General features: G+C 42.4%; 1 protein-coding gene across 3 annotated transcripts in view; it reads right to left on the bottom strand.

The window, feature by feature from the left end:
* The window catches only part of tgfbr3 (transforming growth factor, beta receptor III), a 193,289-nt gene that overhangs the window by 117,430 nt on the left and 50,421 nt on the right, over positions 1–25,438 (bottom strand). For all 3 annotated transcript variants that reach the window (XM_067989915.1, XM_067989913.1, XM_067989914.1), the window contains exon 3: positions 12,463–12,683. In XM_067989915.1, the coding sequence (XP_067846016.1) occupies positions 12,463–12,683 (221 nt within the window). The remainder of the gene's footprint in view (positions 1–12,462; positions 12,684–25,438) is intronic.

Here is a 25,438-nt window from a genome sequence, read left to right on the forward strand (position 1 = left end):
TACAGATAAAAAACATACTTAAAAAAATTAAAAATTAAAGTCAGGCAATACCTGCTGCTGCCAACCTATGTTGAAAGCGGACTTAGCCTCAGGGCATGTCTATGTACAGCAATGACATCTTATGGCTTTAAAGGGACAGGCTGGCTTAAACAAAGTAGTACCATAGTAGCCTAATATTACGTTATAATGCTACGGTTCTTGAAAAATAGAATATTCTTAGACTTGCTGTGACTACCATCATAGGAGGTCTGACAGTATAGGTACATATCAAGGGAGCAGGTGAGGGACTGATAGTTTGCGCAAAATAAAAATCGAAGATTACTTATTAAATAACTTGCAAATGCTTCAGGTACCACAAGTTGCCTGTCCCCCATAAACCAATTCCTGATAATGCTATTCGTAGAACATGGCTGGTTGGTAATTTATTACATTTACAGGGTTTACAAGAGTAGGTAAACCTAGGAGAACTTTCAACTTGAAGTACTCTCCCTGTGCTTTTCTTCTCCTTTAATCTCAACCTTTAACTATAAAAAGGTACCTCTATGCAGCCCCCTAGAGACGTGGTATTTCACATTGACATTTACACCTTCTATGTTTCAGGCAATGGTTATCTCCAACAAGAAAAAGCCCAACCACCTCTGCCTGACCTTCAACGGTATCACCATTTCTGCATCCTCCACCATTAACTTGGGGGGGTGTCACTACTGACCAGAGGCCATTGGACCAGTCATATCAACACCATGGCTAGAACAGAGAAAAGGCTGGGTGCTCTGACAAGTGGCTCATCTCCTGATCGATTGTTCCCAAGGGCAATTAGAGATGGGTAATATATGCTGGCCTTGCCAGCGATGTCGACATCCCATGAATGAATTTTTAAAAATCAGTGGACTTTTTTTTAAAAAGGGACATTGTTTTTATGTTTAAGTGTTTGACAGACTCTTTACAATTTGTTGAACTAATTTACATAATTGTTTGCATTTTGACACGGTCATGCTCTCAGTGACTCAATTATCCTAAATTCTGCTAATTTTGTTATCAGTTAGGGAGGCTCCAATTACACCACAAGGCAAAAACAAAATATAAATGTTATTTTTCAACTTCTTTGGTAGTAATCCAAATTGAATCCATCTTGTTTACAACACAGAAGGTTTCAACAGCTGACAGGTACAGAAAAAAATGCCCGCTGATTTCCTTGCATCAGCCCCTTTGCAACAACCATGTTAGATGAGAGAAAATCCATGGGGTATGCGACATTTGAGATTACTTGTGGCCTCGTTACAGGAGAGGAAAACAAGATTTGACATTGGAGCCTGTAAGTTTATATATAGCCCTGGATTCCATGTTCATTTGGATTTCGGACCAAGTTCTGAGGTGGATCTTGCCTAAATCGACCCCAATGTTCAGTGTTTAACTTCTAAATTAGAGTTTGGATTCAGTGGAATTAAACATCCTCTTGGAATATTAAACTATGCATTCCACTTTGGGTTTAACTTCAATGTAATCCGCTTCAATCATAACAAAAATTGGATTTAATGTCTTAGTTTATGCAGATGTACAATAAATATATAAATATTGCAAAGTAATGTGACCACACTGGCATCCCTGTAACTTGGATAAGCACAGTTTGCAACAACAACTCATATTTATATAGCACTTTTAGCGCAGTAAAATGTCCCGAGGCACCTCAGCCTTATCAGACAAAATTTGACACCGAGTCCACATAAAGAAATATTAGGACAGGTGACCAAAAGCTTGGTCAAAGAGGTAGGTTTTAAGGAGCGTCTTAAAGGGGAGAGAGGTAGAGAGGTGGAGAGGTTTAGGGAGGGAATTCCAGAGCTTAGGCAGCTGAAGGCACGGCCACCAATGGTGGAGTGAAGGAAATCAGGGATGCACAAGAGGCCAGAAATAAAGACATGCTTCAAAGTGATTCAAAATCCTGAATTATATTTTGCTAAAAATGTATTTGGAATTCAACCCACAGCATTATTAGTAATGGATACTATTTTTGGGGCAGGGAGGAGTTCATTCAACTGGCAAATCAACATCACTGGTCTGCATCGTTCAATTGCTAGCTACAATAGCTCAAGTTTTGTATTAATGTAAGGAATCTTACAACACCAGGTTATAGTCCAACAGTTTTATTTGAAAATCACAAGCTTTCGGAGCTTACCTCCTTCGTCAGGTGAGTGAGTGAAAGGTTCTAAAATCGCATAGCATATATTAGACTGGGAGATGATCACAGCAATCAAAGGTGTCGTTGGTGTTCAGACAGGTTAGCCACGGAAAACATTACATCCCAGTATACTGAATACACAATGGGTCAGATTACAAAGCCAGAGAAAGAGACCCAAAAGGCAGAGAGAGAGAGAGAGAGAGAGAGAGAGAATGTCCAGTTGTATTAAAAACAGATAACTTTTTTTCCCGCCGGTGGGGTTACGTGTAGTGTGACATGAACCCAAGATTCTGGTTGAGGCCATGTCACGCTACACGTAACCCCACCAGTGGGAAAAAAAAGTTATCTGTTTTTAATACAACTGGACATTCTCTCTCTCTCTCTCTGCCGTTCGGGTCTCTTTCTCTCTCTGGCTTTGTAATCTGACCCATTGTGTATTCAGTATACTGGGATGTAACGTTTTCCGTGGCTAACCTGTCTGAACACCAACGACACCTTTGATTGCTGTGATCGTCTCCCAGCCTAATATATGCTATGCGATTTTAGAACCTTTCACTCACTCACCTGACGAAGGAGGTAAGCTCCGAAAGCTTGTGATTTTCAAATAAAACTGTTGGACTATAACCTGGTGTTGTAAGATTCCTTACATTTGTCCACCCCAGTCCATCACCGGCATCTCCACATCAAGTTTTGTATTGACCTTGTGTCCCTATTATCAACATAAATGTTCCTGAATTTGGGAATTATGTCTGTTCACTTAAACATATTGAATCCCAAGTTAGCTTCAGCCCTTTTGTACGTCTGCAATAATCATATAGGTTTTCTTGTTTATCGCATGTGCAAATTTATGCATTAGGGAAGCGGGTAGTACTACTGTGAACTAAAAAATTCACAGATGCTTTTCAACCTTTATACCTCCTAAAATTGCTCATTTACACAGACATCTCATTTAAGATCAGATCTGAAGCTGGATTAAGCATGCTGAGCACCATCTTCTATTGATGAAACTGGCTTGCTCATACAACAGTGCAGTTTTGTAAACATGTGGAACAAATGTGGCTACCACCTGCCAATCTCCTCCCTACAACTGTCCCACTCTCCTTAATGGTTTTTGTGGCATTTATCTCAAGTTAGGCTCCCCTTACCATATTAAAGTGCAGTTTATGAAAAAGTTGGAAAATATTTTTTAAACTGTACAAAGATGTACAACACATTTTTACAAATGACTGAGCATACATGTATTGTATGGTGAGAAAAGATGTTGGACTCAAGATATTTAGTGCTACATCTGATAGAAGGGCAGAAAAGTTACAGGAAGCAAGTAACCCCTTATATCAAAACCTAAGTTATGATGTTTATCAATGACAAAAGGGGTAGGAACTCCACTTTTAGTCCATTGGAGCCCAGACAGGCAACATTTTAGTATGATGAATGTACCAAATTTGTGCTGCAGATAGAAGCTAAGTCACCTACTTTTTTTGTTCTGAACAAAATACAGAAATCCAGATCAACTGTTATGTAATGCTGCAAGTAGATTCTGCAGTCAAGAAACATCCTCACGAGCAACACTTCCAAATCTTGCATCAGTAACTTGAACAGTGAACTGAACTTGCAAAGTAAATTAACAGCTGCCTCATAGCTCAACAACATAATATGTTTAACTCTCTCAAAAGGAATGCTGTTAGTTATTAACCAAGTTATATTATGCAAATAGAAAAATAGCAATTTGACAGTGCTTATGTCTGACTTCAAATACAGACATTCCATATATTTTTAATGTAAAAATTAATACAAGTAATTTAAAGGTGTCCAAAATAAAGTACATTTATGGGCATAAAACAGAGTCGGCCAAGAGAGAAACTAAATGTAAATCTAATGTTTAAGTCAATAGGATAGATATTTAGAGCATTGTTGATGTTAAAGATAAGAGCTGCTACACTTTGTTTACCACTCAAACCTTAAAGCAAAATCTGATCTCTGTACTTTGTTTACAATCCTCTGCTCTGTCCAGTTGCCAACATCCAGCTCCACAGTTTCCTGTTCATTCTAAGGGCAGGAACACCAGCCATTTCAAACTATGTTATTACAATGGAGGAACAAAAGCAGCAGACAAGTGACGCCAAGTATCACAATATGGTACAATGAAGAAGAGAACCATGTTACAAAGTGGTATTGCTAAATTTTGAATACAATGGACAGCTTAGTTTATAAACTGTTTGGTTACATATAGTCAGATGAACTAAATATATATAGTGCTAAATTTAGAATAGAAAACCATTTCAATTATGTTCAAGACCATTCAAAATGACACAGCAAGTATATTTGGACTATGCAGCAATCAGTCACTAATAAATCCAATAAGGAATTCAGGAGAAACTTCTTTACCCAGTGATTAGATTGAGGAACTTACTACCACAGAAATAGTTGAGGCGAATATCATAGATGCATTTAAGGGGAAGCTAGATAAGTGTATGAGGGAGAAAGGAATAGAAAGATGTGCTGATAGGGTTAGATGAAGTAAGGTGAGAGGAGGCTCGTGTGGAGCATAAACACCGGCATAGACCAGCTGGGCCAAATGGCCTGTTTCTGTGCTGTAAATTCTGTGTATGGAATGTGGATTTTGCTGAAATTTAGCAAAATAATTTTATATTTTCCAGCTGACAAAGAAATTGCTAACGCTGTACCAGCTAAAAGCCTCATTCAAGGAAAATCTCTGAAGATGACACAAACATTGGACCAGCTTCTATCTATTGGGTATATTAGTGAAAGTACTATTATATCATTGCCAAATTAATCCAACCTATGAGACTACATAGTACAGAACAAACAAGACACAAGTTATTGCTTGTGTAGTTTTTATTATAATACAAAGTTTAGAAATGTTAAAAGTGAGAGCCAATGTGTCCAGTCACAAACTTACTATTTGTCCCTTGTTCACTCAAGCCAAATTGTAATCATATTAAAATAAGTATACAGCATACTATCCCCATTATGATTCACTCTTCAGACTTGCTGCAAAAGGGGAAAAGATGGCTAAAACCGAAGTTGTTGAATTTATCTCAAAAGCGTATTTTAAAAAAATTTTCTCTACAATATACAAAGTACCATTTGTTTCAGTGAAATTGATAACAATTTATGAACAAGTGAAATAAAATTTGATGATCTGCACAAACATGTTTTTTTTTAAAAATTGTGTCTTGCATCCACTTTTGCTCCAGACTGGATCTACACAGGACAGGAAAAACATGATGGTATACTCAAAACTCCATGGTGTCGAAACCAAAATGGGTGTTGGGCAGTAGCACTAAACGGGCAGTATCACCTTAGCCCTGAGTGCAATGCCCTGTCTGATATTTAATTCTATTGAAGTCAACGGAACTAAATATCACGAGGGAAGTATAACAGATGGCCGATATAGTACCATCCATTTTGCGCTACTGCCCAAGTCAAATTTCTACCCCCATTTCTCTCCAAACTTAACTGCACGATAAACTCACAGGTAATGACAGCGAAATGGCAGAAATATTGAGTAGTTACTTTGCCTCAGTATTTACCAGGGAGATTAACAAGGTGGGCATGACATGAGACGGAGAGATCAAAAAAAGATATAAAAACATTTAAGACAGAAAAGGGGGACATAATTGATAAACTAATCCAACTTAGAGAGGATAAAACCCCTGGTCTAGATGGATTGCATCCACGAATATTAAAAAAAGTTAGGGAGGGGATAGCAGAGGCACTATTACATCTATATAAAAAATCATTAGAAAAGGGAATAATGCCAGAAGACTGGCGGAGAGCTAATGTTATTCCTATATTTAAAAATAGAGATAGAACAAGTCCAGGGAACTATAGACTAGTTAGCTTAATGTCGGTGGCGGGAAATATAATAAATTTTACTCAAAGATGTAATAGAAAAACATCTAGAGAACGAAAATATAATGTGTAGTCAGCACAGATTTCAGAAGGGAAAGTCATGCTTGACCAACCTTATTGAATTATTTGAAGAATAGAAACGGGAAGAGGAGGCTCTGTAAACATCCCCATCCTCAATGATGGCAGAGTCCAGCATGTGATTGCAAAAGACAAGGCTGAAGCGTTTGCAACCATCTTCACCCAGAAGTGCCGAGCAGATGATCCATCTTGGCCTCCTCCCGATATCCCCACCATCACAGCAGTCAGTCTTCAGCCAATTCGATTCACTAGACGTGATATCAAGAAATGGCCGAGTGCACTGGATACAACAAAGGCTACGGGCCCCAACAACATCCCGGCTGTAGTACTGAAGATCTGTGCTCCAGAACTATCCGCGCATCTAGCCGAACTGTTCCAATACAGCTACAGCACTGGCATCTACCCGACAATGTGGAAAATTGTCCAGGTATGTCCGGTCCACAAAAAGCAGGACAAATCCAATCCAGACAATTAACACCCCATCAATCTACTCTCAATCATCAGCAAAGTGAAGGAAGGTGTCATCGACAGTACTATCAAGCGGCACTTATTCACCAATAACCTGCTCACCGATGCTCAGTTTGGGTTCCGCCAGGACCACTCGACTCCAGACCTCATTACAGCCTTGGTCCAAACACGGACAAAAGAGCTGAATTCCAGAGGTGAGGTGAGAGTGACTGCCCTTGACATCAAGGCAGCATTTGACCGAGTGTGGCACCAAGGAGCCCTAGTAAAATAGAAGTCAATGGGAATCAGGGGGAAAACTCTCCAGTGGCTGGAGTCGTACCTAGCACAAAGGAAGATGGTAGTGGTTGTTGGAGGCCAATCATCTCAGCCCCAGGACATTGCTGCAGGAGTTCCTCAGGGCAGTGTCTTAGGCCCAACCATCTTCAGCTGCTTCATCAATGACCTTCCCTCCATCATAAGGTCAGAAATGGGGATGTTCGCTGATGATTGCACAGCGTTAAGATCCGTTCGCAACCCCTCAGATAATGAAGCAGTCCGTGCCCGCATGCAGTAAGACTTGGACAACATCCAGGCTTCGGCTGACAGGTGGCAAGTAACATTCGCGCCAGACAAGAGCCAGGCAATGACCATCTCCAACAAGAGAGAGTCTAACCACCTCCCCTTGACATTTAACCATCGCCGAATCCCCTACCATCAACATCCTGGGGGTCACCATTGATCAGATACTTTACTGGACCAGCCACATAAATACTGTGGCTACAGGAGCAGATTAGAGGCTGGGTATTCTGTGGCAAGTGACTCACCTCCTGACTCCCCAAAGCCTTTCCACCATCTACAAGGCACAAGTCAGGAGTGTGATGGAATACTCTCCACTTGCTTGGATGAGTGCAGCTCCAACAACACTCAAGAAGCTCGACACCATCCAGGACAAAGCAGCCCGCTTGATTGGCACCCATCCACCAACCCAAACATTCACTCCCTTCACCATCGGTGCACAGTGGCTGCAGTGTGTACCATCCACAGGATGCACTGCAGCAACTCACCAAGGCTTCTTCGATAGCACCTCCCAAACCCGCGACCTTTACCACCTAGAAGGACAAGGGCAGCAGGCACATGGGAACAACACCACCTGCACATTCCCCTCCAAGTCACACACCATTCCGACTTGGAAATATATCGCCGTTCCTTTATCGTCGCTGGGTCAAAATCCGGGAACTCCCTACCTACCTTCACCACACGGACTGCAGTGGTTCAAGAAGGCGGCTCACCACCACCTTCTCAAGAGCAATTAGGGTTGGGCAATAAATGCTGGCCATGCCAGTGCGCCCACATCCCATGAACAAATAAAAAAAAATGGGGTAATGTAGTAGATGTAATATGTTTGGATTTTCAAAAGCCCTTCGATAAGGTACTGCATTGTAGACTTGTGACTAAAGTCAGAGCATGTGGAGTTAGGGGACAAACAGCAGAATAGATAGCAACCCAGCTACAAAACAGAAAACAGAGAGTAAGGGTTAAGTGTAACTACTCAGGCTGGCAAAAGATAGGAAGTGGTGTTCCACAGGGACCATTATTGTTCACAATTTACATTTACAATATGGATTCAGGAATCGGACGTACAATTTCAAAATTTGCAGACGACATCAAACTGGGGGTGTAGTTAATACAAAGGAGGAATGCGTCAAAATGCAAGAGGATATTAATAAACTTGCAGAATGGGTGTGTAATTGGCAAATGAATTTCAATATAGATAAGTGTGAGGTGGTGCATGTTAATTCAATCCTTATGATTTATATCAATTAGCGTTGATTGTACTCAGGTGGTGCGTATCAATTGGGGACTCTCCTGTATCCTTTTATATGAGAGCTTATCTAGGGTTGCACAGTGGATAATGTGGATCTCTGTGAATAAAGGCTTGGGAAGCAACTGAAGACTAGGCTCTAGTATTCTATCCTTCACCACCTGGCTATCTAATTTATTACAGTGTATTTTGCTGGGAAGAGTAAGGAAGCCACACAGTACTTGGACAATAAGGGTCTAAATGGAATACAGGAGCGAAGGGATCTAGGGGTACAGAAACACAAATCACTAAAAGTAGTGAATGCAGATTAATAAGGCCACAAAAAAGGCAAACCAAGTACTGGGGTTCATTTCTAGAGGGTTAGAATTGAAAAGCAGAAAAGTTATGTTAAACTTGTACAGAACTTTGGTTAGACCACACTTGGTGTATTGTGCACAGTTCTGTTCTCCATATTGTAAAAAGGATTTGGAGCCATTGGAGGGGATGCAAAAAAGATTCACAAGGATGATACCAGAACTGCACTTATCAGGAAAGACTGAACAGGTTTGGGGGTCTTTTCTCTAGAAAAGATAAGGCTGAGGGGTGACCAGATAGAGCTCTTTAAGATAATGAAAGGGCTTGATAGGGTAGACGTAGAGAAAATGTTTCCACTTGGGGGATTCAAAAACTAGAGGTCATATATATAAAATAGTCACTAATAAATCCAATAGGGAATTGAGTAGAAATTTCTTTACCCAAAGAGTGGTAAGAATGTGGAACATGCGACCACAAGGAGTAGTTGAGGCAAAAGAGATAGAGAGTAAGGTGAAGCAGAGAAAAGGGGCATATGACAGATGTGAGGTTGGTAACACAAGTGAGAACCAGGTTGAATATAGAAAGTTCAGAGGGGAAGTGAAAAAGGAAATAAGAGGGGAAAAGAGTATGAGAATAGAGCTAAGTAACAGGAAACAGTGGTGAATGATTGTTTTTCGGACTGGAGGAAGGTGTGCAGTGGTGTTCCCCAAGTGTCGATACTAGGACCACTGCTTTTCTTGATAAATATTAATGACTTGGACTTGGGTGTACAGGGCACATTTTCTAAATTTGCAGATGACACAAAACTTGGAAGGGTAGTAAACAGTGAGAAGGGTAGTGATAGACTTCAAGAGGATATAGACAGGCTGGTGGCATGGGCAGACACGTGGCAGATGAAATTTAATGCAGAAAAATGCAAGGTGATACATTTTGGTAGGAAGAATGAGGAGAGGCAATATAAACTAAAGGGCACAATTCTAAAAGGGGTACAGGAACAGGGAGACCTGGGGATATATGTTCATAAATCATTGAAGGTGGCAGGGCAGGTTGAGAAAGCAGTCAAAATGAATACGGGATCCTGGGCTTTATAAATAGAGGCATATAGTATAAAAGCAAGAAAGTCGTAATGAACCGTTATAAAACACTGGTTCGGCGACAACTGGAGTATTGTGCCCAGTTCTGGGCACTGCACTTTAGGAAAGATGTAAAGGCCTTAGAGGGTGTGCAGAAGAGATTTACTAGAATGATTCCAGGGATGGACTTTAGTTACGTGGATAGACTACAGAAGCAGGGGTTGTTCTCCTTGGAACAGAAGCTTGAGAGAGGTATTGAAAATCATGAAGGGTCTAGACAGAGTAGATAGAGAGAAACTATTCCTATTGGCAGAAGGGTCAAGAACCAGAGGACATAAATTTAAGGTGATTGGCAAAAGAACCAAAGGTGATATGAGGAAAAGCTTTTTTATACAGCGAGTGGTTAGGATCTGGAATGTACTGCCAGACAGGATGGTGGAGGCAGATTCAATCATGGCTTTCAAAAGGGAATTGGATAAATACTTATAAGAAAAAAAATTGCAGGGTTACGGGGATAGGGCGGGGGTGTGGGACTAGCTGGATTGCTCTTGCATAGAGCCGGCATGGTCTCGATGGACCGAATGGCTTCCTTCTGTGCTGTAACCTTTCTATGATTCTATGAAATAGCATAGATACATTTAAGGGGAAACTAGATAAGCACACGAGGGAGAAAGGAATACAAGGGTATGCTGATAGGGTTAGATGAAGTAGGTGAGGGAGGCTCGAGTGGAGCATAAATGTCGGCACAGACCAGTTGGGCCAAATGGCTTGTTTCTCTGCTGTAGTTTTGTTGTAGCTCGATGCATGCTGCCTCCTAGTCACACTACAAGCTCACTAGAACTGACATCGAAGGAGAAAACACAACTGAATGATACTGCACTATCATGTTTCGGGATTTCTTGACTGAATTTCCACAGTAAATATTTTGGCGGGAAAGGTATTACATTTATGAGTTGTGTATTCACACAAGTTTAAAAATGGAATCATTTACAATGTCAGCTAGCATGGGGTCCAGAAAGCAAAGTTGGGTGGTCAACAGTTTAGCAGGAATGAGCAGGAGGTGGGTCTCATGGGCAACGTGAGGTCAGAGAGCATATGAGGGGAGATAGGAGAGAAAGTAGAGAAAGAAGTGGTATCAGGGCAGGGGGGTGGTAGGGGGAAAGCCTTCGGGAAAGTTCGATTTGGTGGGGAAGGCAGGAGCAGCACAAGGGACTAAACGGATGGTCTCAATCTTGGTTACAATGAGGTCGCTAATTTGGTTGGAAGTAGGGTTGAAGGGAGCAGGGAAGAGGGGTTTAAGGAGATGGTTGGTATTGGAGAAAGGAACCTAGGAGTTCATCTCCAGGATGATCCGGGGGTACTGAGCGGTTTTGGCATAGGAGCGCGAGGCCCGTTAGGACTTGATACAACCAGAACTGATGATGCATGGCAAAATCAGCTGTGTAGGAGAGATTGACAGCTGCAGAATATCAAATGGAGGGTCAAGGCTAGACAGTTGGGAGTTTAAAAGTGCAGGTTTAAGTGTCTTGGCGTGGAGTTTTTACCATGGGCGGATGCAGAAGAAAGTGGGGTTGGAAAGAGTAGGGGGATGTATGTGGTGAGAGATACGTGGTCAGAGACTGTCTGTGATTGAGACTATGGGAGTAAGAGGCCACGCAAGATGACAAGATCGAAGAAGTGGCCGCAAATAAGGGTAGGAGAAATTATATAGACCGAGAGGTTAAGGGAGGACTGCAGAGCAGTGAAATCAGAGGAGAGGAGGCAAGGTGGAATGAGATGGAGATTGAAATTACAGATGATGAGGACTCATTCAGTGCAGAGGCTGAGGGAGAGGAAAGGAGGATATCTCAGTGAGGAACTCAGGGTGGGGCTTGGGGTGGTAGAGAACGAGGAATTAAGTGAGTCTGATTATAACTGTTGCTCTGTATGTTTATTTACTGTAAAATAAAGTTGTAACCGGCTTCATCTTACTAAGTGTTTTCTTGGTTTGCCTTTGAAAACAGGCGCGTGGAATGACTATTTGTTCCGATCACAAGGGGACACTATTGTTACACCCCGTGGATATGCTATTGTATAGTTAGAGATTAGGCAGTGCAGATACATCACTAAACGCAAGATTCTCAGGCTGCTTATAGAAGTATCTAGCACCACTTAAGCTGACAGAATAACTAAGGCAAGACCCTAAACTTCTAACATGGATATTATTCCTCCCTGTTTGAATTTGATCTAAATCCTTTTAAAGTGGTGCAAATAGTGTTATGCTGAACAGCAAATTGGATCCAATCTTTTGGTACCAAATTATTATGGGAATATACCCCCATAAAAAATTTCAACTTTCCCGACTTGGCTAATAATGTAAAACATGGTAATTCTGTAAATAATTAAAGCTCATAAGATAATTTAATAATCATTACAGCTTTTCATGTGTCACACTATATATCATATATTTTTGCAGTCTGCATAAAATGGAGAGTAGTTTAAATAAAAGATTCCTTCATGCACATTTACACAATGGACATTTTCTTAAGCCGTCCACCTAACATAAGCACAGTCACTTCAATGGTGACCACATCCTTTTTAATACATATACTGTACAAAAAGAAATTGGGGCAGAACTTTAAATAGAATAGAATGAAGAAAAATGCTATTTTAGATACTTTCATTCTTCCTTCAGTGATTCTGTCAATATTATAACTTACATCATCATGATGGTTGGTGCCTACTCCAGTACTTTTTCCTTTGTCATGGTGGTTGGGGTCTGTTCCAGTACTTTTTAAATTGATAATGTGCACCTCTCGAGGGAGACCTGTTGTTCCTCCACTCGCACAGCCCGACGACACAGTAAAGCTCTCCAGCAACGTTTTAACTGGATGGGATTCACCTACTGGTGCAAGTATACAGTCGCTTCCTGTTAGAGGACCTGCAGACAATATCAATAAAAACCAGTTTACTAAGAAAAATAATTGCAAAAAATTATTTTCTTCTAATTGTGAACAGCTAATTGTCTGGTCAACGTGCACATGCATGAGCATGCACAGCTTGGTACAAACTGCACCACTCTGCCCCCTCCACTACCAGTTTAAGCAGCTGGTATAACTCAACACTTCCTGCTCACATGGCTGTACAAAATGAACCAGTGTTATATTTGGCAAGACTAGTATAACAAGGATATTAGAGAATCTACAAAATCATGTTTAAACAACTACTGTTGCACCTGTATGCAAATCCTTATAGGTTTGTTCACCTAAATGAACAAAAGAGACAAGTTCAGGAATAATCAGATAGCTTAAATGTTGATAACTCAAAATATGCTGACATTAAGCATTAACATCTTAAACTGAGCATGTTCATGCAGACATCTAACAATAACTAATGACCTGGAAAATGAGGACTTGCACTTTAAAGAACATGATGTGGAGATGCCGGTGATGGACTGGGGTGGACAAATGTAAGGAGTCTTACAACACCAGGTTATAGTCCAACAGCTTTAACCTGGTGTTGTAAGACTCCTTACTTTAAAGACCAGCATTTCAAGCAAAAAAAATTATAAGAATAATGGAAACTAAATAGATTGTTGTAGATTAAACTTGCACCTCTGGGTCCTAGGTTTGATGTCAAAGTTATCCAGACAATTTAAGTGTCTTTGTACTGATGGCTGGGAAAACAGCCAAAGTTTGGACAGTTTCAGTCAAGTTCTTAGTGGACAAGAATCCAAAAAGCATGATAGATTTCACACTCTGTCTTCTAACACAAGAATTGATGTCAAAAATGTCACGCTCATAACAGTAGAAAGTGATCATCTATGTTTGCAATGAGTGCTCTTTGTTGGAGTAATGAAGGTAATGAAAGTAGGAAGGGGAGCTTGATGTTGCATGCATCATTTGTGACCTGAATGCACACAAGATGAAATGAGGGAGGGAAAAAGTTCCATTCTCTATCATGAGGCTAGCTCTTACTTTATATTTTAAAAATCTTTACATTTATACAGAATTTACTTCCAGAAGTTAAATTTCTTAATGCTATTTTGTTTTGGGGAGGGGGAAAAAAAGAGAGATTCATAGTACTACAGTTACCTTTCAAAGTACTCTTTATATTTGGGTAAGACAGATATGTGGAAAGAACAGTCATTTTAATCAGCACCATGTTTCTTCGCAGCCTGTTCAAGTTTGCCCATGGTAGAGTTTTAGGAATAAAGAACAGGGAATCTGATTTCATTACACAATTTGGTGTTGGTGCTTTGTCTTTCTTGACATCAGCCCAAGCCAAAAGGGTAGTATAAAACAGCTAAATGTGCATCTGTATTGAAATTTGATTTGGTAGTGAGACAACATGATGGCCTCACAACAGTTGCGGTGTAAATGCAGCTGGTAAGATGACTCCCAAAGAGGTTCACGCTTCAGAAATAACTCATGCAGACCACTGTACCACTGTTAACTTTGAACAATTGAAAATAGAACCATAGCTGTTTACAGCACAGAATGAGCCCATTCAGCCCATCTCATCTGTGTTGCCTCAAGCTTGGCATCACCATTACTTCTTGATTTACTTCATCTTTCTTCCTCATCTTTCCAGCCTTGGTGATCTGCTGCCCTATACACCTTGGAACTTTATCTTGGTTTTTCAATAGAAAAAAATTATCTTCTCATGCATATCCAGCATTCCTCCTGAAATTACTAACAAGCAAGGGCTCCAGCAAGCCCCAATTGTTTTCAGATCATAAAGCCATGACACCAATTGCTCATGGATGAAGCTCTGTCTTCCTTAATTTCATTGGTATGAATAAGCTCATACTGCTGTTAAATGCACTACTTGGTGCCCTATAACAGGGGCACAATTTAGAATAGAGTGTACTGCAAGAAAACTTATTACAAAGAAGGGAGAGAAAGGGAAAAGTACACAAATGGAACTATATGATGTGGTAATAAGCAAAATAGACCTGGAAGATTCCAAATTTCTCTACACTGAATTAAATGACCTTAGGTGGAGCACCGATGGAGGCACAACAAGCTTTAGTCTGCAGGGGGTAGGGCATGGTGGAAATTCAACCACAGCAGTCTCTTCTGCAGATGTTAAGTAAGGACTAGACTTGGCTGTGATGGCACCCATGATTTTGCAACCACCATCACCACAGACAACTTACTGCATTTATGTAGCGCCTTTAAAGTAGAAAAGCATCCCAAGGCAGAGAATAGGGATAAAGGGTTCGCTCTCTGATTAGCGCAATGTGACACAGTTACAAAAATAAATGAAAAGGGCTAATGTAATGTTGGCCTTTATCTCAAGGGTTGAAATTCAAAATAATGAATTAATGCTTCATTTGTACAAAGAATTAGAGCTATGCCATTTAGCAGTGAAACCAAGAAGCATTTTTTCACACAATGGGTAGTGGAAATTTGGAACTCACTCCCCCAAAAGGCTGTGAATGCTGGGTCAATTGAACTTTTCAAGTCTGAGATCAATGAGATTTTTGTTAAGTAAGAGTATCAAAGGATAGGGAATAAAAGCGGATAAATGTTCCTCACTCTACCATTATTCCTCACTCTACCATTACCAACATGCCAGGGGATCAACCCTGGTTCAATGAGGAGTGTAGAAGAGCATGCCAGGAGCAGCACCAGGCATACCTAAAAATGAGGTGCCAACCTGGTGATGCTACAACTTAGGACTACAAGCATGCTAAACAGCAGAAGCAACATGCTATAGACAGAGCTAAGCGATTCCACAACCAACAGGTCAGATCAAAGCTCTGCAGTCCTGCCACATCCTGTCGTGAATGGTGGTGGACAATTAAACAACTAACGGGAGGAGGAGGCTCTGCAAACATCCCCATCCTCAATGATGGCGGAGTCCAGCATGTGAGTGCAAAAGACAAGGCTGAAGCATTTGCAACCATCTTCAGCCAGAAGTGCCGAGTGGATGATCCATCTCAGCCTCCTCCCGATATCCCCACCATCACAGAAGCCAGTCTTCAGCCAATTCGATTCACTCCACATGATATTAAGAAACAGCTAAGTGCACTGGATACATCAAAGGCAATGGGCCCCGACAACATCCCGGCTGTAGTACTGAAGACTTGTGCTCCAGAACTAGCTGCGCCTCTAGCCAAGCTGTTCCAGTACAGCTACAACACTGGCATCTACCTGACAATGTGGAAAATTGCCCAGGTATGTCCTGTCCACAAACAGCAGGACAAATCCAATCCGGCCAATTACCGCCCCATCAGTCTACTCTCAATCATCAGCAAAGTGATGGAAGGTGTCGTCGACAGTGCTATCAAGCGGCACCTACTCACCAATAACCTGCTCACCGATGCTCAGTTTGGATTCCGCCAGGACCACTCGGCTCCACACCTCATTACAGCCTTGGTCCAAACATGGAGAAAAGAGCTAAATTTCAGAGGTTGGGTGAGACTGCCTGCCCTTGACATCAAGGCAGCATTTGACCGAGTGTGGCACCAAGGAGCTCTAGTAAAATTGAAGTCAATCGGAATCAGGGGGAAAACTCTCCAGTGGCTGGAGTCATACCTAGCACAAAGGAAGATGGTAGTGGTTGTTGGAGGCCAATCATCTCAGCCCCAGGACACTGCTGCAGGAGCTCCACAGGGCAGTGTCCTAGGCACAACCATCTTCAGCTGTTTCATCAATGACCTTCCCTCCATCATAAGGTCAGAAATGGGGATGTTCGCTGATGATTGCACAGTGTTCAGTTCCATTCATAACCCCTCAAATAATGAAGCAGTCCGAGTCCGCATGCAGCAAGACCTGGACATCATCCAGGCTTGGACTGATAAGTGGCAAGTAACATTCGCGCCAGACAAGTGCCAGGCAATGACCATCTCCAACAAGAGAGAGTCTAACCACCTCCCCATAACATTCAACGGCATTACCATCGCTGAATCCCCCACCATCAACATCCTGGGGGTCACCATTGATCAGAAACTTAACTGACCAGCCATATAAACACTGTGGCTACACGAGCAGGTCAGAGGCTGGGTATTCTGCGGCGAGTGACTCACCTCCTCACTCCCCAAGGCCTTTCCACCATCTACAAGGCACAAGTTAGGAGTGTGATGGAATACTCTCCACTTGCCTGGATGAGTGCAGCTCCAACAACACTCAAGAAGCTCGACACCATCCAGGACAAAGCAGCCCGCTTGATTGGCACCCCATCCACCACCCTAAACATTCACTCCCTTCACCACCGGCGCACAGTGGCTGCAGTGTGCACCATCCACAGGATGTACTGCAGCAACTCGCCAAGGCTTCTTCAACAGCACCTCCCAAACCCGCGACCTCTACCACCTAGAAGGACAAGAGCTGCACGCACATGGGAACAACACCACCTGCATGTTCCCCTCAAAGTCACACACCATCCCGACTTGGAAATATATCGCCGTTCCTTCATCGTCACTGGGTCAAAATCCTGGAACTCCCTTCCTAACAGCACTGTGGGAGAACCTTCACCACACGGACTGCAGTGGTTCAAGAAGGCGGCTCACCTTCTCAAGGGCAATTAGGGATGGGCAATAAATGCCGGCCTCGCCAGCGACGCCCACATCCCATGAACGAATAAACAAAAAAATGGAGTTGAGGTACAGATCAGCCACGATCTAACTGAATAGTGGAACGGGCTCAAGGGGCTGAATGGCCTACTCTTGTTTCTATGTTACATTACATTTTAAATCTTAAGCCAGTAGTTTTATCAATTCCATTGCATATTTTGGATCCAAACAAGGTTAGCTTACCAAATCTTTACTGTAATAAAAATATTCTTTTTTAAAATCAGAGCAATTGTACTTGCATCTCCCTGCCTTTTCACATTCTCACTCCTGCCACATTTCCTCCTACACTATGACTGTTTGCAAACATCAATTCTGTTTCTTAATCAGAGGGTTTGCAACTATTGGACAGGCCCAGTCCTGCTAACTATTCTCCTCTTGAGATAAATCACTCTAATGACTTAGCTAAGAACTGCCCAAACTTGTCCGATAAAGACAAGTTTGAATGCTGATGGATTTGGACTCATGCATCGGGAGTCCAATAATTTACCACTACAGATACCAAGCCACAACCCTTAAATTTAAAGAAAATCACCAGTAGCTGTGCAATATAACTTTTAGTAGGGTTATACACAGCACTGTGCTTATGAATAAATGAAAATCAGTCTGCAAAAGGTCAATGAAAGACTGGAAATTTAATCATTCTACCACAGTTACAAAGTATTTAATAAGGTTATAAACTAATGCTATCACAAGAACATGAAATACAGATAAAAGTTAACGTGATTTGCAAGGTTGCATATTTTAAGTCTTTCTACATGCAACTCAGGAGAGAATATAATGTTCTGATGCAAACAGCTGTAAAGGACACAGTATCCTTGGATTACAATCAGACGAGCAAGATGCAGTAAGAAATCCAATACCAAAAGCAGCAGGTTAACCTGACTTTTTGCACTCAACTAGTGAAAAATTCTCTCAAAAGGCAGAGTTCAAATTTTGCTATGGCAACTGTGCATGTTTACTTACCTGAAAGTTTAATTACTTGGGGAAAATAATAGCTTGGATTTCTTAGCATAATAAAATTGGATCTAGTTCTCTTGTAATGTTTGAGTATTTTAAAAGGCAAAGGTACTTAGCATGGTGATAATGCCAACACTACACAATGAAAGATGTACTCAGTGAAAAAGGACTGTGCAGTGGTCACTTCTACCGATGCTGTCGTGGACAGACGTGTCTGTGACAGGTTGTTTGGAGAATGAGGTCAAATAGGTCACTTTCTCGTGTTGGTTTTCTTACCACCTGACACAGGCCCAATCTGGCAGCTATGACCTTCAGAATTCGGCCAGCTTGGTCGAAATTCATTTTATCATTAGCAGCCAGTGAATGTGATCTTGGAGTACTCCCCTGCTGGATATCAGTAAAGCATATTCACATCTCAGCTGCTTTAATGAAGTGTTGGAATGCTAGAGTTCCAGTCCTTTAGATTATTTTAAAAACAATGACCCTATGAAGAATAAAATCCGAGACTTATGGAAAGGGAAATGGATACTTGGCAATGAAAATAATTTGGCATTTAAAATAAGGCTTCTCAATATACCTTCTGAGAAACCTTTTCAAATCCTGAAAACTCAACCTCACTCTCATTTCAAGAAACTATTGATAAACCACAAACCAAATTCTTCCCGATTGTCTACCTGAAGCCATGAATAAAGACATACATTTCTATTACAGGACAAAACGATAACATTTGTCCAAGAAGTGTCACAGCTGACCTCAGTTCTGTCCTCTCACGTGCACTTCCAGCAGCAGTCAATGAATGGCCAATTTCCACTTCCCCAACCCAGGGGCAATAAAGTCAGTTGGAGAGCCCCTACCATTGCCCCAGTTTATGTCACAAAACTGGACTTTAGCCGTGGTCTTTTTCAGCCTGTTGCTCACTGAATACACTCACTGAGCCACCAGGGGAGACCCAGAATTATTTTTATCCAAAAGATTATTTCTTTTAATTTTGGAGGAGTCGTGTGACAACCATGTATGGTCACAAAATGTCAAACCTGCTTTGGAACAAAGATAGCAAGCTGCTTTTCACTCTTGTTGTCAACAATGGTTTCAACTATAATTCGATCCAAACGGTAATCTTTTCCTCTCCCACTACCAGCTGCTAATCTGATCACAACCTTGGAAAAGCTCCAATAATTAGTAAGGCATGTGCTCCTGCTCCAAAATCCACATTCATTAATCATATTAGTTTTTGCGAGATGATCCCGAGTATCCCTTCCAAAACTCAAATATGTTCACTCCTTCAATGACAAGCTAACTGGTACATAATTCTGATGCTAAATTATCTGTCACAATGTCAGCCTGCATACACAATCAATTATTTGGTGGGTAAAGGCTCTATATTTCATCCTGCAGAGGTCACAGCGATGTTATGCCACTGCAGAGATTATTATGACCAAAGTATAATAATGACTTTTGAGGTCAGTTAATTTTAGTTAAATAATGCCATGTTAAGCATCTCAACAGCATATGTTCTTAGTTCACAATTAAAAACATATGAAATATCCAATTAACTTTAAAGATACATTTTGGTAGTTACTATAGAACTGTGCTACATAAAAACCATGACTGTAATTGTGTACTTCAATTGCAGCACTCCAATTGAGTAATTCACTATTTAGATATCTTCTCCAAATCAAATAATTGTATCCACTTTTTGCAGTGTTGCTTTAGCTTCTACACGTGAATTGAAAAAAAAGACTGACACTGTAGTTTCAATTATAAGCTAAAACAGACTATAGGTTTGATAGCGACAGTGTCTTTAAAGTATCTTGCATTTAAATATGTCTTACAGTAAACATCCCAAAGCACAGAAGAGAAACAAACAGATGCCGAGCAGGAGCAGAAGAATTAAGGGAGATGACCGAAAGCATGGTTAAAAAGATAGATTTTGAGGAGGCTTTTAAAGGCAGAGGGAGAGGTAGCAAGGCAGAGGGGTTTAGGGAAGGAGTTCCAGAGATTAGGACAGTGACAGCTGAAGGCTCTGCCCCTGATAGTGAAGCAAAGAGAAGAGAGATTCACAGTAGACTAGAACTGGAGGATCAAAGAGCATATGCTGAAGGGGCTGCAGAGATCGGATGGGGTAAGTATTTAGTATATGTTACTAGGATTTCAGTTAAAGACTTAATCCCACCCCATTCCAGGCAGTGAGATCCAAAACAATGAGGATAGTAAAAGAGAAAAGTGGAAAGCACAAGGAAGGCCAATTCTGACTTCCGAGTATGGTCATAGGAGTTTCACGGGCTTGTGTTGAGGATAAGCTTACATGCTTAGCTCTAATAAAATGAGAAATAATGAATATAAAATGTGCAGAAGGGAAGAAAAATTAGAGATGAGGAAGGCTGAGATGGAGTATGAAAAGGTTGGTAGTCAACATAAACAGAAACAGCAAAGATTTTTATAAGCATGTAAGAAGGCGTAGAACCACTCAGGAATGTATTTGAGAGTGAGGGAATAGCAGAGATGCTCACTAAGTATTTTACATGTTTTTAGAGAGCAAATACTGTAGGAGTATCCAAGGGGAATGTGGAACAGCCACAACTGGAGATAAATATTCAAAGGAACACTGTATTTAATATAGGTCGTAGGATTAAAAGTAGAGAAGCAATCAGGCTCAAATGATATGCACCCCAGAATAATTAATGAGGCTAGCTAAGAGACGCTAACCTTAATTTCCCCAAAACGTTTGGAAACAGAAATTGCGCCAAAGGACTGGAGAGTGACAAATATTATGCTCAAAAAAGGGGACAGGGATGAGTCAGGAAATTACAGGCAAATTAGTCTTGTGGTTATAGTTCAAAAGTCTATAATATGGAACGAAATTAATGAACACTGAAGAAGGTATGGGCTAATTAAGAATAGTCAGTATGGTTTTGTAACAGGCAGGTTGTAATTGACTAATATAATTGTCTTTTTGAGGAAATCACAGGGTGCACAGATAAAGAAAATGTGAATGTTGTATACATAGATTTTCAGAAGGCGTTTTTGGTAAAATTACACTTAAGAGCATTCTTACAAAAAAAAATAAGGAACAAAGTATTAAAAAGAATATAACCACATTAAAAGAGAGATACCTAGGGGACAGAAAGCAAAGAGTGGGGGCAAATGGATCTTTATCAGATTGGGTGGGTTGTGGGCAGATGTGTGCCCCAGGAATCTATGCAGGGACCTTTTTTGTTTTCCATTTATATAAATGATTTTGACATAGACTTAAGAAAAATGAAGGAAGGAGGAAATGAAGGAAGGAGGCCTGAGGAAGGAGAAAATCTCCGAAAGCTTGTGAATTTAAAATAAAATTGCTGGACTATAACTTGGTGTTGTAAAATTGTTTACAATTGTCAACCCCAGTCCATCACCGGCATCTCCACATCATGACTACCATCGACACCACAAACTGCCGGCTCACAGTGGAAAGGATATCCAAGAAGATCGCGCATTTAGACACAGACATCAAGTTTTTACAGAGCTGCAAGAAAGCAGACAAGATCCCGAAAGGACTCCAGATCACGAACCCACTCAAGTCCACATACAACTCGGATTACGCTGAGAGACTCTGCCGCCGTACCTCTCGCACACTCCGCAACCATCTCATACACCAACTCTACAGCAGACGCCACAACCTCGAAACCAAGATAGAGTCCATACTCTCAACCTGTACTCAGGACACAGCAGACCAGCTACGTTATACCGCCAAACAGACGAGGCAACGGAACTACGCTGCCTACATGAAAACCAAGAGCAGGAAGCTTGAGAAACTCGGCATCACCACCAGCAACGACCAAGCTTCCCCTGGTACCACGGTTGCAACCACAGGGAAGTCTATTGTCAATTTATCCGACCACACCCTTCAACCAGACGAAATCGAAGTTCTCAGCCGAGGGCTCAATTTCTGCCCCACTACCAAAATGGACCCCACTAGTCTCGCGGCGGACACAGAGGAATTCATCAGGAGAATGAGGCTCCGGGAATTCTACCACAAACCCCAAGATTTCAGCAGCGAACCCAATGAGACAATCGACGATCCGGAACAGCAGACAGAGGGATCCGCGGTACAGCAACCGAAGAGGAAAGAGTCAAACTGGACTCCTCCGGAGGGTCGCTGCCCTCAGCTGGACATGTATGCTCAAGCTGTCAGGAAATGCGTCAATGCCAGATTCATCAGCCGCACTCAGAAGACAGTCCAGAATGTCACCCGAGCACAACGCAACGCCATCAACGCTCTCAAGACCAACCGCAACATCGTCATCAAACCAGCGGACAAAGGAGGAGCCATAGTCATACAGAACAGAACAGACTATTGCAAAGAAGCATACCGACAACTGGACAACCAGGAACACTACAGACGGTTACTTGCAGATCCGACCAAAGAACACACCCACCAGCTCAACAAACTGATCAAGACCTTCGATCCAGACCTTCAAAGCATCCTACGCATTCTCATCCCACGTAATCCCCGCGTGGGAGACTTCTACTGCCTCCCAAAGATACACAAAGCCAACACACCCGGACGTCCCATCGTATCAGGCAACGGAACCCTGTGTGAGAACCTCTCTGGATACATCGAGGGCATCCTGAAACCCATCGTACAGGGAACCCCCAGCTTCTGTCGTGACACTACAGACTTCCTACAAAAACTCAGTACCCACGGACCAGTTGAACCAGGAACACTTCTCACCACGATGGACGTCTCGGCACTATACACCAGTATCCCCCACGATGACGGCATCGCTGCGACAGCATCAATACTCAACACCAACAACAGCCAATCTCCGGAAGCCATCCTACAACTCATCCGCTTCATCCTGGATCACAATGTCTTCACCTTCGATAACCAGTTCTTTACCCAAACACACGGAACAGCCATGGGGACCAAATTCGCACCCCAATACGCCAACATTTTCATGCACAAGTTCGAGCAGGACTTCTTCACTGCACAAGACCTCCAACCAACACTATACACCAGATACATCGACGACATTTTCTTTCTATGGACCCACGGCAAGGAATCACTAAAGAGACTACACGATAACATCAACAAGTTCCATCCCACCATCAAGCTCACCATGGACTACTCCTCAGAATCAGTTTCTTTCTTGGACACACGAATCTCCATCAAAGACGGGCACCTCAGCACCTCACTCTACCGCAAGCCCACGGACAACCTCACGATGCTCCACTTTTCCAGCTTCCACCCTAACCACGTCAAAGAGGCCATCCCCTATGGACAGGCCCTGCGAATACACAGGGTCTGCTCAGACGAGGAGGAACGCGATGGACACCTACAGACGCTGAAAGACGCCCTAGTAAGAACGGGATATGACGCTCGACTCATCGATCGACAGTTCCGACGGGCCACAGCAAAAAATCGCATAGACCTCCTCAGGAGACTAACACGGGACGCAACCAACAGAGTACCCTTTGTCGTCCAGTACTTCCCCGGAGCGGAGAAACTACGCCATGTTCTCCGCAGCCTTCAACATGTCATCAATGAGGACAAACACCTCGCTATGGCCATCCCCACACCTCCACTACTCGCCTTTAAACAGCCACCCAACCTCAAACAGACCATCGTTCGCAGCAAACTACCTAGCTTTCAAGAGAACAGCGTCCACGACGCCACACAACCCTGCCACGGTAACCTCTGCAAGACATGCCAGATCATCGACACAGATACCACCATCACACGAGATGACACCACCCACCAGGTGCATGGTTCATACTCCTGTGACTCAGCCAACGTTGTCTACCTCATACGTTGCAGGAAAGGATGCCCCAGAGCATGGTACATTGGCGAGACCATGCAGACGCTGCGACAACGGATGAACGGACACCGCGCAACAATCGCCAAACAGGAGGGTTCCCTCCCAGTCGGGGAACACTTCAGCAGTCATGGACATTCATCCACCGACCTTCGGGTAAGCGTACTCCAAGGCGGCCTTCGAGACACACGACAACGCAAAATCGTCGAGCAGAAATTGATAGCCAAGTTCCGCACCCATGAGGACGGCCTCAACCGGGATCTTGGGTTCATGTCACGCTACACGTTACCCCACCAGCGAACAAATGTTATCTGTTTTTAATATAATGGGTCATTTGCTGGCTCTCTCTGCCTTCCGGATGTTTCTGCCTCTCTCTGTGTTTTTTTTTTCTCTGTTTTTTTTTCCCTGTTTGTTTTTTTATTGAATGTGTATTCGGAGGTTCTGCAGGTAACACCTCTCTGTCTGAACACGGTGATTGCCTTGGCAACGGGCAGTTGCAGGGGCAGTCTGTAAACACCATTTATTATTGTTCAATATGTATAAATGCGTAGGCTTCAAGGAGATCTTGAAACATTTGCCTGAGGAAGGAGAAAATCTCCGAAAGCTTGTGAATTTAAAATAAAATTGCTGGACTATAACTTGGTGTTGTAAAATTGTTTACAATTGTCAACCCCAGTCCATCACCGGCATCTCCACATCATGACTACCATCGACACCACAAACTGCCGGCTCACAGTGGAAAGGATATCCAAGAAGATCGCGCATTTAGACACAGACATCAAGTTTTTACAGAGCTGCAAGAAAGCAGACAAGATCCCGAAAGGACTCCAGATCACGAACCCACTCAAGTCCACATACAACTCGGATTACGCTGAGAGACTCTGCCGCCGTACCTCTCGCACACTCCGCAACCATCTCATACACCAACTCTACAGCAGACGCCACAACCTCGAAACCAAGATAGAGTCCATACTCTCAACCTGTACTCAGGACACAGCAGACCAGCTACGTTATACCGCCAAACAGACGAGGCAACGGAACTACGCTGCCTACATGAAAACCAAGAGCAGGAAGCTTGAGAAACTCGGCATCACCACCAGCAACGACCAAGCTTCCCCTGGTACCACGGTTGCAACCACAGGGAAGTCTATTGTCAATTTATCCGACCACACCCTTCAACCAGACGAAATCGAAGTTCTCAGCCGAGGGCTCAATTTCTGCCCCACTACCAAAATGGACCCCACTAGTCTCGCGGCGGACACAGAGGAATTCATCAGGAGAATGAGGCTCCGGGAATTCTACCACAAACCCCAAGATTTCAGCAGCGAACCCAATGAGACAATCGACGATCCGGAACAG

This window comes from Heptranchias perlo, chromosome 9 (genome assembly GCF_035084215.1).
Source record: "Heptranchias perlo isolate sHepPer1 chromosome 9, sHepPer1.hap1, whole genome shotgun sequence".
Lineage (NCBI taxonomy): Eukaryota > Metazoa > Chordata > Chondrichthyes > Hexanchiformes > Hexanchidae > Heptranchias > Heptranchias perlo.